General features: G+C 42.7%; 1 protein-coding gene across 1 annotated transcript in view; it reads left to right on the plus strand.

The window, feature by feature from the left end:
- Positions 1–265: 265 nt before the first annotated feature.
- The window catches only part of wnk4a (WNK lysine deficient protein kinase 4a), a 75,106-nt gene continuing 57,430 nt past the window's right edge, over positions 266–17,941 (plus strand). The window contains 2 exon segments of the mRNA XM_064950361.1: positions 266–523; positions 868–1,541. Of these exon segments, the coding sequence (XP_064806433.1) occupies positions 490–523; positions 868–1,541 (708 nt within the window). The 5' untranslated portion in view covers positions 266–489.

The following is a 17,941-nucleotide window of genomic DNA, read 5'->3' on the forward strand; positions in this document are numbered from 1 at the left end:
ATGGCACGAATCCAGATAATCAAAGTCATGTTTCCTGCAGGGAGCTAATTAAAAGTCGCAGAGCTAAGGTTTGGGCTCTGTTAGGAATTCAATTCAAACTGTGTTTTCTTGTCAAATGGCTTGTTTAGCCTAACCTCTTAAATGTACATAGAAAGAGAGAGCCCTTAAATTGAATTGAAATTGATACCAGTCTTGTAAATTGACGTGCTTATTTATTGTCCACTTCTCTTAATTCAGAACAAGAAAATAGTGTTACCAACTATTCCAAAGAAAATAAGCTATATACACACGAATGGATTTATATCTCATGAAGTCAGTTATTTAAGAAGAGGATCTTGTCCAGGTAGGCTACAGAAGACTGTCTATGGGGGCGTCGTTGAAAGCGCACACGGGTCTGTGAGCGCACGATCCGAACAACCCTCTTGATACAGACAGCGGTTTTGCCTTCTTTACTAGAGATACGGTTGACAACTCACACGTACAAGGGCGATGGACGGTCCGGTTTTCCCGGGTTATCTGAGAAGTATGTGAATTTTCCGAATTTGAACACATTTGGAGGTAGGCTATTTCAATTGAGAATAGTTTTTTTTGACAGTAACCTAAATGTTTAAAAATTGGTCTTGTAAACTATGCGCCACAAGTCATTTTTTTTTACAGCTCGTGCACTCTAATAGGCTACGTGCCACAAGTTAATTTTACCATTATTTTCCACAAGTAGGCTAATGTCTCGAACATTTAAACTAGGCTACATAGTAACACAGCATCGATTGCTGAAAGACGTGTAAAATAGCATGCTGTCTTAGTAAAGTAGCGGCCCGGTTTGATTTTCTTATTTCGGGTTTAAAAATATATATTTTCTATCCTTAGAAATTGGAATAAGAACCGCTACAATGTCACAAGTGGAGGTTGAAATAGCTGGACGCGGCTTCCCAAGCCTCTCCGTCGACCTAAACGATGACTGCTTATCTGGTCGAGTCCCGTCGATGCCACTGACCTACAATTTGGGGACCAGGAGAAACTCTTATGGGCTTCACAAAATTAACATGGACATTGACCCACAACTATATGGCGGGGCGCTTTCCAAGGCTCTGTCCTGGTCAGCGGAGAATATTTTAACGTTAAACGAGGCCAGAGTAGAAGAAGACGACAAAACGGATACTCCACCGGCGTCTCCATCTCCAGTCTCCAGCCCGGGCGCGAGCATCACCGGCAGCACGCCCCCCTGTACCCAAGTCTCGGACCCCGTCACCCCGCTGGACAACAACTGGAGCTCGCTCCCGAGCCCCAACACACAAGATGCCAGCTCGGACTCAGACAATGAGCTTGTTCAAAATAAAGCACACAAAGTTTTGTCACGCAGTCCGTATGAAAGCAAATGTGAACAGGAGGAGAGGGAGGACATTGAGACCAAAGCTGTGGCCACCTCACCTGATGGAAGATACCTGAAATTCAACATTGAGATTGGGAGGGGATCGTTCAAGACCGTCTATAAAGGACTGGACACAGAGACTACTGTGGAAGTGGCATGGTGCGAGCTGCAGGTGAGTGACAGACATTTTTTTTGTCACACAGAAAATTCCAGTGTTAAATCAACACTGAAAGCATGTGCAAGCTCCATGCATATCTTTTCATTTCACTGGGCAAGTCAGTTAAGAACAAATTCTTATTTACAATGATGGCCTACCCCAGCCAAACTAGAACAACGCTTGGCCAATTGTGCACTGCCCTATGGGACTCCCAATCACAGCTGGTTGTGATACAGCCTGGAATCAAACCAGGGTCTGTAGTGACACCTCTAGCACTGAGAAGCAGTGCCTTAGACCCCTGCACCACTCAGGAGGACATAAACAGTCACGTTGGGGCCCAAGCAGCAAGGGAGCCCCCCACCCCCCCCCCAAAAAAGAAATATGTGAAACTTACTGTTGAGAATTAGTAAAGTAGAATACACAAGGTGCAAGTTCGAAGTTTGGTTTTCCTCAGCAATGTTTATCTTGTTATGTTAGTCACTGACAGTCACTCAAATGGCCATGTCAGTTAACAATTTTTAGTTTGATAAATTAGTCTAGCCAGCTATCTAAACTTGAACTAAACATGGCCGATTAATGGAGTCCCCATTGATTTTGTTAGTCACTCTCACTCAGATATCATTAACATGGCATGTCATGGCAAAATGTGGAGAATTGCAAGAAATTAGCTGTAAACCTTTTTTTCTATGCCCCATCGCAAAATGAGTAGATTTGCAGCAAATTTGATATAAAATTGGAAAAGATTCACTCTGCCCCATGGAAAAATGTGTACAATTGCAGGAAATGTACTTAGGCACTGAACAGTATTGAATTAACACATTGCTTAGTGTAAAGATTTATTTGCATATTTCCCAGAATGCCGTGCCTTTCATTCATTCATTTGTTAGTGACAGAGACATGCTTGTGGCATACATACATAGCCAGTGCACTACTTTTTCACAAAAGTAGTGCTCTGGGCCTTCTCGTGGCTATGGTTGCATATATTAATTTTCAGTTCTATGAACTTCACCAAGTGAGATGCTAAGTGAATATGTTATCATTCAAATTTAACAAAATATAATATGTATATCATAAGGGCTTATTTGAGTTCAGGGCTTACGCTCAAAAAAATACTTGGTTAGGTGTTAGGATTACCCAACTGCTGGGTTGCAGTGATTGGATCACTTAGTTGGGTGTCATGCATAGGTGTAATAGGTGGCAGGGAAGTCAAGCGCAGGAGAGTCAAACTGAGTGTAAAATGGAGTCCTTTAATAAAGTTCCACGAGTATGCTCCATAACAATAAATGAACAAACAAACCAAACATGGGTACGAGGACCCAACGCGCACCTATGCAACAATCACACTATACTGACAATAAAACAATCTCTGACAAAGACATGAGGGGAAACAGAGGGTTAAATACACAACAGGTAATGAATGGGATTGAAAACAGGTGTGTGGGAAGACAAGACAAAACCAATGGAAAATGAAAAAAGGATCAATGATGGCTAGAAGACCGGTGACGTCGAACGCCGAGCACCGCCCGAACAAGGAGAGGCAACGACTTCGGCAGAAGTCGTGACATTGGGTTGTTTTTTTAAAAAGAGCATGGTTGGTTTGTTGATGCTGGGTTATTAAGATATGACCCAGGTGATCAGAAAACTGGAAGCTTGGGCCTCCTGAGTGGCGCAGTGGTTTAAGGCACAGCATCCCAGTGCCCACTTGTGTCACTACAGCCTGGGGTTCGATCTCCGGCTGTGTCACAACCGCCTTTGACCGGGATTCCCATAGGACCGCGCACAATTGGCCCAGCGTCGTTAGTGGAGGGTTTGACTAGGGGTCTTTACTTGGCTTATTGTGCTCTAGCGACTCCTTGTGGTGGGCCGGGCACCTGCAGGTTGACTTCGGTCATCAGTTGAACAGTGTTTCCTCTGAGACATTGGTTAAGCGAGCGGGTGATAAGAAGTGCGGTTTGGTGGGTCATGTTTTGGAGGACGCATGACTCAACCTTCGCCTCTCCCGAGCCCGTTGGGGAGTTGCAGCGACAAGACGAGATCGTAGTATCACGAAATTGGGGAGAACAAGGAAGAATGGAAGCTTGGCTTAGTAGGGGCGTGGCTTTCAGGAAGTAATGTTTGGCCACACATAAGAGTAAATGTCATTACGGTGCACCTGTTCTGTTGAATTGTTATCACATGTTACAGTTGAACGCGGACTCTTTTGTAGCTTTAATAGAGCTTTCAGAAGTGTACGAGTTCCTTAAAAGCCTATACAAATCCCAATGTGATATCCCCAATGGAATAGTAAACCACTTTGTTTCAGTATGTAAACATTTTTTAAATATATTTTGTATTAGACTATATAATGTGCAATAATATTCAAGGAAGATGTAACATTGTGTGTACAAACTTAACATGATCAACTGGAATGACATTTACTCTCACGGGTGTCGAAAAATAACTATCTAAAAGCCACACCTCTTATAAGCCACACCTCCTGAAAATAACCTATGGATTACTTTAAAAAAGAACCAGCTGCTTGGTCAACCCAGAATGAAAGTGAATGAAAAAACAATTGATAGTTAAATTAACCCATGCTTGGGTAATCCAAACAACCCAACATGTTGGGTTATTCACGCAACCTGTCACATTATGCTGCCTTGCAAAGTGACAATTTAATTCCTATTGAAATCCAGCCTGAGTGGGGATATCCAACCTTCAGATTTTTTTATCACCTGCGACCTTCATTCAGAATTACTACCAGGGTTGGGAAGATTGAAATATGAGATGACCTAAAGCATCTAAACTGGAACAACCATTTCAGTATCGGGTACAATAAATGCAAGTAACATTGGGTTAGTTTTGAAAATGTATGTCATTTATATTTAAGAAACATTCATTTATCAATCAATGTACATAGATATCACAGGAGGTTGGTGGCACCTTAATTGGGGAGGTAATTGTGTTAATAAGGTGAATGGTATCAAATACACGATGCCATTCCATTTGCGCCGACATTATTATGAGCCGTCCTCCCCTCAGCATCCCCCTGTGATAGATATTGAAACAAACTATTCTTAAAATCAATCTGCAATAGAGCATGCTGGGAAATATGATAATGATGGGCGTGGTTTTGGTTTAACTTTCAGAGTTAATTGTTTAGAGCAGTGGCGGTCGGTGACATTTAAGATGAGTTTGGCCTTATTTCTATTACAGCATATTGGATGACTGTCATTCTTATTTCATTCACCGAGGTCAATGCAACATCGATAAGTTAAGGCTATTACAAGATGCTCAAATTTTCCCTATACCCATCATGAGGTTGCTACAACCTAGCCTATGAATGAAAGTCTACAACGCAGGTGCACAGGTCGAGAGAAAAATTGGAGTAATCAAGGTGACAGATAGTGACACATTAAATACCCCCTTGCACACTCTTGCCTGCATCGAGTTTCTATTGGACAAATTCAGGTATGTTTATCCCTGTTTCATTCTGTTTGCTTCCATTTATTTAGGCGGAATGAATACACCCGTGATCACACACTAACACAGTTCACTTTCATAGCAGCCACATACAAACAGCATGAACATTTTGCTCGTTTTATATATAATTCCTTTGCGGATCTACGCGCTCTCACCTTTGCTTGTGGACTTCAGTGCACAACACATTGACTGTCTGTGACCAGGGGAAAAAAAATGTTTCCAAGCCAAAAACTTTCGTATCATAACCACTAACCGCTACACACAGCCTACATCGTTGTTACCTTATTAGCTAACGTTATAGTCAACATAGCTACTATAACTAACGCATTAGTAAACCCGTTACAATCATGCAGTACACATTCAGCAAGCAGTTTAGCAGTTACACCATCGGGCCCCGGTGGCAATAAATTAATAAAACCAAAAGCTTACCTTGACTTGGAAGAGTTCCAGTGTTCGATAGCCATAGCCAGCTAGCTTTATAGCTCTCTGTTTGAACCGGGTATTTGACTAGGCTAAACTCTCTCTCTCTCTTGCTCTCTCTCCTTCTCTCGCTTCTCCTTCATTTATTTTTGTGTGTGTGAATTTTACTCCCTTTTCGTGGTATCCTATTGTTAGTAGTTACTATCTTGTCTCATCGCTACAACTCCCGTACGGGCTCGGGAGAGACGAAGGTTGAAAGCCATGCATCCTCCGAAACACAAACCAACCAAGCCGCACTGCTTCTTAACACAGCGCGCATCCAACCCGGAAGCCAGCCACACCAATGTGCCAGAGGAAACACCGTGCACCTGGCGACCTGGTTATTGATGAGACAAGGATATCCCTACCGGCCAAACCCTCCCTAACCCAGACGACACTAGGCCAATTGTGATTTGTTCAAAACGGTTTGACTATTGTTTTTATCTCCCTTTGAGTCAACTACTCACCACATAGCTTGTGCTTTCAGTATAGATTCATTCTCTGATCCTTTGATTGGGTGGATAACATGTCAGTTCATGCTGCAAGAGCTCTGATAGGTTGGATGACTTCTCTGGAAGTAGTCATAATTATTGTGTAAGTCTATGGAAGGGGGTGAGAACCATGATCCTCCTAAGTTTTGTGTTGAAATCAATGTACCCCAGAGGACGGAAACTCGCTGTCCTCCATGATGCTACACTATTTTTTATTTTACCTTTATTTTACTAGGCAAGTCAGTTAAGAACAAATTCTTATTTTCAATGACGGCCTAGGAACAGTGGGTTAACTGCCTGTTCAGGGGCAGAACGACAGATTTTGTACCTTGTCAGCTCGGGGATTTGAACTTGCAACCTTTCGGTTACTAGTCCAATGCTCTAACCACTAGGCGCAGAGTGCTGTTGAGGCTACTGTAGACCTTCATTGCAAAACAGTGGTTTTTAATAAATTATTTGGGGAACGTGAATATATTTAGTATAGTCTATATAGATATATTTTTTACTTTTACCCCCTTTTCTCTCCAATTTCATGATATCCAATTGGTAGTTTTGTCTTGTCCCATGGCAGCAACTCCACTACTGACTTAGGTAAAGCAAAGGTTGAGAGCCATGCGTCCTCTGAAACACGCTCTGCTTCTTGACACACTGCTCACTTAACCCGGAAGCCAGCCGCACCAATGTGTCAGAGGAAACACCGTCCAGCTGGCAACTGAGGTCAGCTTGCAGGCGCCCAGCCCGCCACAAGGAGTCGCTAGAACATGATGGTACAAGGAAATCCCAGTCGGCCAAACCCTCCTCTAACAACTCTGGGCCAATTATGCGCTGCCTCATGGGTGTCCCGTTCACGGCCGGCTGTGACATAGCCTGGGATCAAACCCATATTTGGTATAGTTTTATCTTAAGATAATAACTTTTTAATGTTTCACAATTTTTATGAAATTCACTGAGGTGGAGTGTCCTCCCCCTCCTCCTCTGAGGAGCCTCCACTGGTTTGGAGTGTATGCCCTCAAAATAAGGCATTGTGAAATATGTATTGTATTGGGTTAAATAATTACTTTTAAATGATAACATATTCGCTCAGTATCTCACTTGGTGAAGCCCGTAGGACTGAAAATAATAATGATAATTTATTACATTTCTACAGCACTTTTCATAGAATCTTCAAGCACTTAAAAAAAATCAATATATCATGAAAGCAGCTTTCTCCAAAGATGGTGAGGGTCAGTTTATGGCTTGAGTGTAGGGAGCTGGTCAGAGGATAGTAGATGATGGTGATGGAGTCTGCTGATGATCTTGTAGCGGGAAAGTCAGGGCACCAGCCTAATTCTTATAGCCACTGGACTTCTCTTCCTCTCTGAGTAGCACCGACTTGGGTGATACCTCAGCAGCTTTGGGCGCCAGAAAGCTCACCACACAAAGTTCAGAATAGTAGCCAGTTGTCATCACTATGAGCCCTTGTATGCTGTATTCCTTTATTTTCAGTTCCTCTCACGCTTCAATCGACTCCTCAAATTATGTTCTCAAAAGATCAGGAATTGGTAGGTGAAACAAAAAAGCTGGTACTGTGTCCAAAAGCATTTTTCAAACAAAACATTAGCTAGCGAGCTAGCTATCAAGCCAAAAACATTCTGCTCTTTCCATGACAGACTGACCAGGTGAAAGCTATTATCCCTTATTGATGTTACCTGTTAAATCCCCTTCAGTCAGTGTAGATGAAGGGGAAGAGACCAGTTAAATCATTATTTTTAAGCCTTGAGACAATTTAGACATGGATTGTGTATGTGTGCCATTCAGAGGGTGAATGGGCAAGATAAAATATATAAGTGCCTTTGAACGGGGTATGGTAGTAGGTGCCAGGTGCTGTTTGAGTGTGTCAAGAACTGCAACGCTGCTGTATTTTTTACACACAGCAGTTTCCCGTGTGTATAAAGAAAGGTCCACCACCCAAAGGACATCCAGCCAACTTGACACAACTGTGGGAAGCATTGGAGTCAACATGGGCCAGCATCCCTGTGGAATGCTTTCAACACCTTGTAGAGTCCATGCCCCAAATAATTGAGGTTGTTCTGAACACAAAAGGAGGTGCATCTCAATATTAGGAAGCTGTTCCTAATGCTTTGTACACTCAGTACGTGTACAGATTTACTGGCGCTCTATGCTTAGGCTGCTACTAGGACGCCATGGCAGCTACTGTATATGCAACAATCATGTGTCTGTCACTAAGAAATGCGGTCATGGGTGGTAACTCTACAATTCACTCAAAAGGCAAGGCACTCTAGGAAATAAAGCTTTACACCAAGCAGTGTGTTAATTTAACACTTTCCAGTGTCTATACTGTTCCACACTTTGTTATTGTTAATTTAAAACTCTCACCATTGATTTAACACTGGAACATTTGCTGTGCATGAAACAAAGGTGATCATGATGTCATCAGACCTTTTTTTTCGTGGTGAATTGCTTAAATGGTTAAGGATAAATAGCTTGATCATTGCTGACACCAGCTGCTCCTGTCTTGGTGACAGTGGACCAGGTGGGACATAGACACCTAGGAGTCCTAGGCCTATACGTTCTCTCTTCACTTAAGAATAGGTCTAATTCATACTTCATAGGCATACAATCTCAGTACACAATCCCCCAACAACTCATGGGTCTCACTGTGATGAAAGCTTCAGTCCAGAGCATTCTGAAAAATTGGTTGTAATCCATATTCTCTGTGACTTTGAGCTGGCTCCTGTGGGTCAGGGCGCTCTTGCATATCAACCTGTCAACGGTCTGCTGCTCCAACTGAGCCAGTCTGCCTGCCAGTCTGCCTGCCAGTCTGCCTGCCAGCCTGCCTGCCTGCCTGCCTGCCTGCCTGCCTGCCTGCCTGCCTGCCTGTCTGTCTGTCTGTCTGTCTGTCTGTCTGTCTGTCTGTCTGTCTGTCTGTCTGTCATGATTCCCTCTAAACTGTGTTTTCATTAACAACCAGTGACACCAGCACACCAGCTCCCTGCCTCTCTCTCGCTCTGCCCTGCTTACGTGTGATCTAGGAACTGAGGCGGGCTAACTACCGAAAGTCACAGATGACTAATTTTTCCTTCTCTCAACCACACATCCTCAATCCCACAAGAGACCCCTACTGACTGACTGACTGACTGCTATTAGATTATTCACTCACTGTTATGTAGGAATACTTTGTATTGAGGGTCCTTTTATGGTATCTGTCTGAACCCCTCTACACACACATATCATGAAAGGGTAGCTTTGTGAGCAGTTCCTCCATTGCTAGAGTTGTTATGAGTGACATAATCCCAGTATCCCACCATAGGATTAGCTCACTTGCCACAGGTATAACTAACACTATAAACACTGGGATTAGGTAAATCAGTGAGGGCGATTTCCCTTCCCAGTTCCCACCATCCCTTTTAGTCTGTTTTAAAACCCTATCATGATGACTTGCAGAAGCGGCTGTCTGTCAGTTTAATACAACATGCATGCAGCTTCCCAACAGCTTGAGTAGCAGCAGTCAGAGCCAATGACAGAGATATGCTCCGCTTTGGTAGCAGCTTGCTAAAGCTTCCAGTGTGGTGGCAAGATGAGTCAAGGATTTAAAGGTGTATTCTTAAGTTCTTTATGAACTCTTAGCGTACTGCCTTATGTTGAGTGGAAGTGGGTCAGGAAAGACTTCTTATAGGGAAAAGTTGTGGCCCCCCTTTACCTCAGCTGAATGTTTGTTTGTTTTAAATCGAGAGACAGAGAGGGGCTACTGAGTCATTTTGCTACCACTCCCAAGTATTGTGGTAAATCAAGTTTTTGAAAACTTTGTTTGTATAGAAATGCATGCCGATCGGCCAGGTGTTGTTTATGTTTGAAACACATCCCATAAAAATAGATCTCCCACTGAGGAGGAGAGTGGTGGCTAAAGAGCTACAGAGCCCCAGGCATAGTTAGCAATAGCCAGTCTGATCTCCCCGAGGAGGCCAAGGTATGCATCCAAAATGGCACCCTATTCCCTATATAGTGCACTATAAAGGGATAAGGGTGCCGTTTTGGATGTACTGCAGACAAGTTTTTTTTAACCTGATTCTTATTCCCCTCTCTTCACCTACTCAGAATATAATTTAGTTTATTTTTGTTTAGAGGCCAGTATATTCTGCCTTCCTCTGGCTAGCTGCCATGTTCAGTGGTTCGGTTTGGTTTCTCCTCTCTCTCTTTATACAGGAGGGAGGCTTTAGAGGGGTTAAGGCCCCTTTAAAAAAAAATCACCTTATTTGACCAGGTGAGCTAGTTGAGAACAAGTTCTCATTTACAACTGCGACCTGGCCAAGATAAAGCAAAGCAGTGCGACAGAAACAACAACACAGAGTTACATGGAATAAACAAGCCAATAAGTCAATAACACAATAGAAAAAAAAGAAAGTCTATATACAGTGTGTGCAAATGGCATGAGGAGGTATGGCAATAAATAGGCCATAGTAGCAAAGCAATTACAATTTAGCAGATTAACACTGGAGTGATAGATGAGCAGATGATGATGAGCAGATGATGTTGTGTAAGTAGTGATACTGGTGTGCAAAAGAGCAGCAAAGTAAATAAAAACAATATGGGGATGAGGTAGGTAGATTGGGTGGGCTATTTACAGATGGACTATGTACAGCTGCAGCGATCGGTAAGCTGCTCAGATAGCTGATGTTTAAAGTTAGTGAGGGAAATGTAAGTCTCCAGCTTCAGCGATTTTTGCAATTCGTTCCAGTCACTGGCAGCAGAGAACTGGAAGGAAAGGCGGCCAAAGGAGGTGTTGGCTTTGGGGATGACCAGTGAGATATACCTGCTGGAGCGCATGCTACGGGTGGGTGTTGTTATCATGACCAGTGAGCTGAGATAAGGCGGAGCTTTACCTGGCATAGACTTGTAGATGACCTGGAGCCAGTGGGTCTGGCGACGAATATGTAACGAGGACCAGCTGACTAGAGCATACAGGTTGCAGTGGTGGGTGGTATAAGGCGCTTTGTTAACAAAACGGATGGCACTGTAATAGACTGCATCCAATTTGCTGAGTAGAGTATTGGAAGCTATTTTGTAGATGACATCGCTGAAGTCGAGGATCGGTAGGATAGTCAGTTTTACTAGGGTAAGTTTGGTGGCGTGAGTGAAGGAGGCGTTGTTGCGAAATAAAAAGCCGATTCTAGATTTGATTTTGGATTGAAGATGTTTGATATGAGTCTGGAAGGAGAGTTTACAGTCTAGCCAGATACCTAGGTATTTGTAGTTGTCCACGTATTCTAGGTCAGAACCGTCCAGAGTAGTGATGCTAGTTGGGCGGGTGGGTGCGGGCAGCGAACGGTTGAAAAGCCTGCATTTGGTTTTGCTAGCGTTTAAGAGCAGTTGGAGGCCACGGAAGGAGAGTTGTATGGCATTGAAGCTTGTTTGGAGGTTAGTTAACGCAGTGTCCAAAGAAGGGCCAGATGTCTACAGAATGGTGTCGTCTGCGTAGAGGTGGATCAGGGAATCACCCGCAGCAAGAGCGACATCATTGATATATACAGAGAAAAGAGTCGGCCCGAGAATTTAACCCTGTGGTACCCCCATAGAGAGTGCGAGAGGTCCGGACAACAGGCCCTCTGATTTTACACACTGAATTCTATCTGCGAAGTAGTTGGTGAACCAGGCGAGGCAGTCATTTGAGAAACCAAGATATTGAGTCTGCCAATAAGAATACGATGATTGACAGTGTCGAAAGCCTTGGCCAGGTTGATGAAGACGGCTGCACAGCACTGTCTTTAATCGATGGCGGTTATGATATCATTTAGTACGTTAAGCATGGCTGAGGTGCACCCGTGACCAGCTCGGAAACCGGATTGGTCAGTGGAGAAGGTACGGCGGTATTCAAAATGGTCAGTGATCTGTTTATTAACTTGGCTGTCAAAGACTTTAGAAAGGCAGGGTAGGATAGATATAGGTCTGTAACAGTTTGGGTCTGGAGTGTCATCTCCTTTGAAGAAGGGGGATGACCGCAGAAGCTTTCCAATCTTTAGGGATCTCGGACTAAATGAAGGAGAGGTTGAACAGACTGGTAATAGGGGTTGCAACAATGGCAGCGGATAATTTTAGAAAGAGAGGGTCCAGATTGTCTAGCCCAGCTGATTTGTACGGGTCCAGGTTTTGCAGCTCTTTCAGAACATCTGGATTTGGGTGAAGGAGAAGCTGGGGAGGCTCGGGCAAGTAGCTGCGAGGGGTGTGGAGCTGTTGGCCGGGTTTGGGGTAGACAGGAGGAAAGCATGGCCAGCCGTAGAGAAATGCTTATTGAAATTTTCGAATATCATGGATTTATCGGTGGTGACCGTGTCGCCTAGCCTCAGTGCAGTGGGCAGCTGAGAGGAGGTGCTCTTGTTCTCCATGGACTTTACAGTGTCCCAAAACATTTTGGAGTTAGAGCTACAAGATGAACATTTGTTTGAAAAAGTTAGCCTTTGCTTTCCTGACTGACTGTGTGTATTGGTTCCTGACTTCCCTGAACAGTCGCGGGGACTATTCGATGCTATTGCAGTCCGCCACAGGATGTTTTTGTGCTGGTCAAGGGCAGTCAGGTCTGGAGTGAACCAACGGCTATATCTGTTCTACTCACCTCTAATGAGCTTTAAAGGTGGCCGTTGTTGGTGTGGTTACCACTACGTTAGACTAACCTCAAGGGGAAGCTACCTTAATTGCTCTGGTTCTTATTACTGCTTTAGTTTATTTCAGTATCTCCCATCATCTTCCTTCTCCAATGGCTACTCAGCAGGGGCAAGTCATTGACAACCCCCCCCCCCCAAAAAAAAACAGTCAGATGACAGTTAGTGGCAACGGCTGACAGAAAGCAGGAAAGCTCTATTGAAGTAAGAAACCATCAGGTGAAGTAGTCTAGAGCCCTATTAATAACACAGTTCTAAATGCACACCTCCTCCTCTCCCATGCCATGGTTTCATACCTTTCTTGTCCTGGTTCATATATTTTGCTTATGTCAACAATAAGATTTAGAAATATTAGGACTACAGCACACATTCCAATTGTACAATGTGAAGATAATATTAAATGGTTGTTATAATGAAGGGTGAAAATTGCACTGAGATAAATAATTATGTAGTGCTGAAGTAGGTGAATGATCTACTAGACCATACAGGCGGTATGGTACTAGTTCTCCAGTCTAAAACCTCTATCAAATTAGTTTTGTAGCATAAACAGTGAATTTGATATGTGGGAATGATATTATGATGACCTGTTTGTGTTATTTCTGTAAAGTAGGTATTAACTCTTTTATACCATGGAACTTTGTAGGATAATATGGCTTTGGGGAGAAGCACCACATGGGGGCTATCGCCTAGCAACCCTCACCCACAGGTCAACCAGAATAAACTGTACTACTGCGTCAACCGGGGATTCAAGAAGCCATGTGCCAGCCAGCCGGGCCAATGAAAAGACATGACACCTAACATGGTCCCTTTCACTGCTAAAGAGGAAGAGGTTTGCTCACATTTTGCATGGGACGAACTAAGCAGGCCACAATGTTTTCATTGCATTCACCTCCTATTCCATAGTTTTGTTGGTCGCCATGGTTCCAGCTGCTTCCTAATGTTGATGGGGTCCTGAACTCTACAAAGTGCTATAAAATTGTGTTTTCAGTTCCTTTGATTTCAATAAAGAGCACCTTTATTCCTACAATGAGTAGGCCTATGATGTTTCTGGTTTTGGTGTATTATGGAGCCTTAGAGGCTATGAATCTAGACTACAACTCCATCCACGAAACTCAGTTAACATCACGGAACCATTCAAGTCTGGTGCACTAATAGGGACCCAGTAAAAGGATTGCACAACAGACTGTAAGACCTGCTATTGTTTAAAAATACGCTCCCACTGTCCAGTTCCTCTGCCCTTCATAACACATTAATACGAGCGGCAGCACTGAAACTCTTCTGTTCCACCTTTAAAACCTTATTCAGGAATCCTTCATCACAGACTCATTAATGATGCTTGGGGACAAACAGCAAATGCCTGAATCTAACTGTCTTGTCTTCCCTTGCCATGTGTAAAGAGACTTGTTCAGAATACAGGGCTTGACTTGGGTGTGTTTGACAAAACACAGCACACAGTACTCAAAACAAATTAGGTTTGAAATCTTGACTCGCGTTGAGCCTATTAATGCAGATGCAGGAGGACGGTGTTGAATAACAAACACATACCAAGGAAATAAGGCATTGTGCACATTTAAAGGTGTTGCCGATAAAGAGCCCTTTGTCTGAAAAAGTACCACTTCATAAAATGTAGTTTGCAACTTTTAAGGCAACTGTGTTGCTTTGTTAGTATATGACTGCAATTCATGTTTCCTTTTATACACAGTGGTAATAGTGCACTATTTCTTGGAATTCTGTTTTGTACTCTTCCAGCTGTTTGTCACACACAGCCCCAGAGAGGGGTGGTACCATGCTGTTATCTTTCTACTGATTAACTTTCTACAGCTTGGACACGCATGCATAGACCACAAGACATGCCACCAAAGGTCTCTTCACAATCATCTAGTCCAGAACAGACTATTGGAGGTGCACAGTACTACATAGAGCCATGGCTACATGGAGCTCTATTCCACATCAGATCAACTGATGCAAGCAGTAGAATCAGATTTTAAAAAACAGATAAAAATACACCTTATGGAACAGCTGGGACTGTGAAGAGACACACAGGCACAGACACACATACACATGACAAGATACGCACTCTACATGCACTGTAATGTAAATATGTGATAGTGGAGTAGCGGCCAGAGGGAACACACTAAATGTATTGTAAGTGTTATGAACTGTAATGTCATGTAATATTTTAAACCTTATATAGAGTAACTGTGCCTTGACAGCAGCCAATGGGGATCCTTAATCAATAAAAATACTGAGAAACTATTTCAAGCCTATAGCTTGGGTGTATAGAGCTGACTGACACGTGCTGAACTGGAGGCAGTACTCGGCTCCTATAAGCAAGCCATGTGTGTCATGCAAAAAATGGTGAAGAAAAAGAAACGGTGAAATCATCCATCTTTATTATTCCTCCCCTAATCGAATCAACATTGCCAAGCATATGGTAAGCATTTCCTATCAGAGGCAAGAGAGTTATCGTCATGTAGCCTATGTGCTAAGGCGTACTACATGTGTGTCTTTTGTAACAGTGGAGCAGAAGAAAAGCAGGAGAGTGCGAGGGAAGAATCACATCACCTAGGCTCCGGTAGGCAATGCTGCAACCAGTAACAGAGCAGTGAAAGTGGGCTCTGGAAGGGGTAAGAGCTAGAAGCTCTGGTGTTAACATTTAAGCTCTGCTTTTTGGTGCATGCTAGATTTGAATATCTTCCCGGTACCTTACAAATGTTCCATCCTGAGAATAAATCACTTTTTTTCCGCCAAAAAGCAGAAATGTCATTCAAAAGCATTATAAAGCATGTAAATATGTCTGGATTTGATTAGAGCTTTGATCACCATGAAAATTCAAGCCAGATGCTACCTGAACCTGATGAGCCATATATTAAATACATTTCATGAGCCCAAGCCCGAAAAAGCCCAAATTATTGTGCAGTTATCCAATACAGGCTAAATGATATAGGCTACTGCACATTACACACAACAGAAAAACATAAAAGTCCATAGATGTAGCTAGCGATATGCTCTCTTGCGTGAATACATGAAACTTGTATTATACTGCATTTTATGGACTGGAATTATGCACATCGTTCAAACAATGATAAAGCAGAAGAGAGCATGCGATTCTGGTGCAGTACATGCGGCCTACAAAGTTAAAAGTATAGGCTAGCGAATGTAATTTTAATTTTATAATAGGGTATATTTGTATAATTAGTAGGCTGATGCATATATACCTTTCATAATATCTCCCCTAATGTTATTTGCCTACCTCCTCTTTCTCTCTCTAGTGTTGCTTCAATTCTTCCTCGCTTTCAACAGTTAAATGAAATACGTTTCATTGTCCTTATCTTCATCATTCTAATGACATCCTTGAATAATATAGGACTAGAATTAGATGCAGAAGACTTTCACTTCTCTTCCTGAAGATTGAATGGTTATGGGTCTGAATAATAACTGCTATAGCCTAACATGCTGACCAGACCGGACACCGTGTGCACGAGTGTCGCAAAATAAATGTAGAAATCCATGTTATTCAATTATTGCTCCCACACTGCTTGCGCGCCAACGAGCATCTGCGTTGCCAAGGGCTAAAATAGAAGTCATTCCTATTTCTGACGCAGATCGCGCTGCAAGTCCTGCCTCTCCCATCTCCTCATTGGTTTATAGAAGCAGATACCCACGTGCCATCTCCTCATTGGTTATACCCATGAGGGTGATTGAAAGATGTAATGTTTTTCTGGTTGTTGTGGTAATACTATGAAAGTGTAGATGCCAATCACCATATAAGTTCAAAGATGAAAAGCCTGGGAGGAGAGATGACTAGAAACAATTTGGTTGGCTGTTTTATGTGTCGATTAATTGTCGGAGTAGAGGACCTTGTGCATTTCAGGTAAAATAACAACTCAATGTTTGTATCCCAGGACAGGTTTGTATCCCAGGACACCCCGTGAGATTAATTGGGCTGCTGTATTTAACATTCAGTAAAAAGAGCTTGCTTCCCTCTTTGAATAGTCTATTGGTAGAAGAAATGCTCAAAAAATCATGATAAGAACAAAACTCAAATCATTAGTTTACATATTTCTACTACTGTTCTATATCATGCTACTGTAATCCAGCCACTAGCCTGCGAATGTGTGTGTGCATCTGTGTGTGCATGTTGTGTGTGTGTGTGCGTGTGTGTGCGTGTGTGTGCGTGTGTGTGCGTGTGTGTTTGTGCATGCACCTGCATGTGCGTGTGTGTGTCCATTATTTCTGACGGAGTGGTTAATGTTCAGTGTCAAATGTTCAGTTCAGTGTCAAAACAGAGGCAGGGTATCGGAGTGTCTCCTATTAGTTTAGCTGCTGACAACATCAACACTGTCTATCCTCTCAGAGCCCACAATACTGGATCCATCTTATCTGCACCTACCTCATGGTCCATTGACTCACTGGGGAAAGTGGAGGGGGCCCACAATGGTGCAGTGTAGATGTCAACACGTCATGTTGACGTGAGTCAGGAGCTCTGTTTGTTTGTGTTAGCTTTACATGGGTCAGAGAAAACGGTGCACAACACACGTGTGTGTGTGTGTGTGCACTTAGTAGAAAATGAGGGGCTGATCAATTTATGTTTTCCAGGTGGGCGAAAAAAACCTTGTGGTTATTCAGATCTGCTTAATTTGTTTTGAAAGGTATTTTAGGCCAGGGGTGTCAAACTTAAGGCCCGTGGACTCGTGAGAGGGGGTCCAATCTATATATACAGTATATATACAGCACCAGTCAAAAGTTTGGACACACCTACTCATTCAAGGTTTTTTCTTTATTTTGACTATTTTCTACATTGTAAAATAATAGTGAAGACATCTAAACTATGAAATAACACATATGGACACATTTAGTAACCAAAAAAGTGTTAACAAATCAAAATATATTTTATATTTGAGATTCTTCAAAGTAGCCACCCTTTGCCTTGATGACAGTTTTGCACACTCTTGGCATTCTCTCAACCAGCTTCATGAGGTAGTCACCTGGAATGCATTTCAATTAACAGGTGTGCCTTGTTAAAATTTAATTTGTGGAATTTCTTTCCTTAATGCATTTGAGGCAATCAGTTGTGTTGTGACAAGGTAGGGGTGGTATACATAAGATAGCCTTATTTGGTCCATATTATGGCAAGAAAAGCTCAAATAAGCAAAGAGAAACAACAGTCCATCATTACTTTAAGACATCAAGGTAAATTAATCCGGAAAATTTCAGAAACAACTTTGAAAGTTTCTTCAAGCGCAGTTGCAAAATGATCAAGCACTATGATGAAACTGGCTCTAATGAGGACCGACACAGGAAAGGAAGACCCAGAGTTACCTCTGCTGCAGAGGATAAGTTCATTATA

The sequence above is a fragment of the Oncorhynchus masou genome, chromosome 31 (genome assembly GCF_036934945.1).
Source record: "Oncorhynchus masou masou isolate Uvic2021 chromosome 31, UVic_Omas_1.1, whole genome shotgun sequence".
NCBI lineage: Eukaryota > Metazoa > Chordata > Actinopteri > Salmoniformes > Salmonidae > Oncorhynchus > Oncorhynchus masou.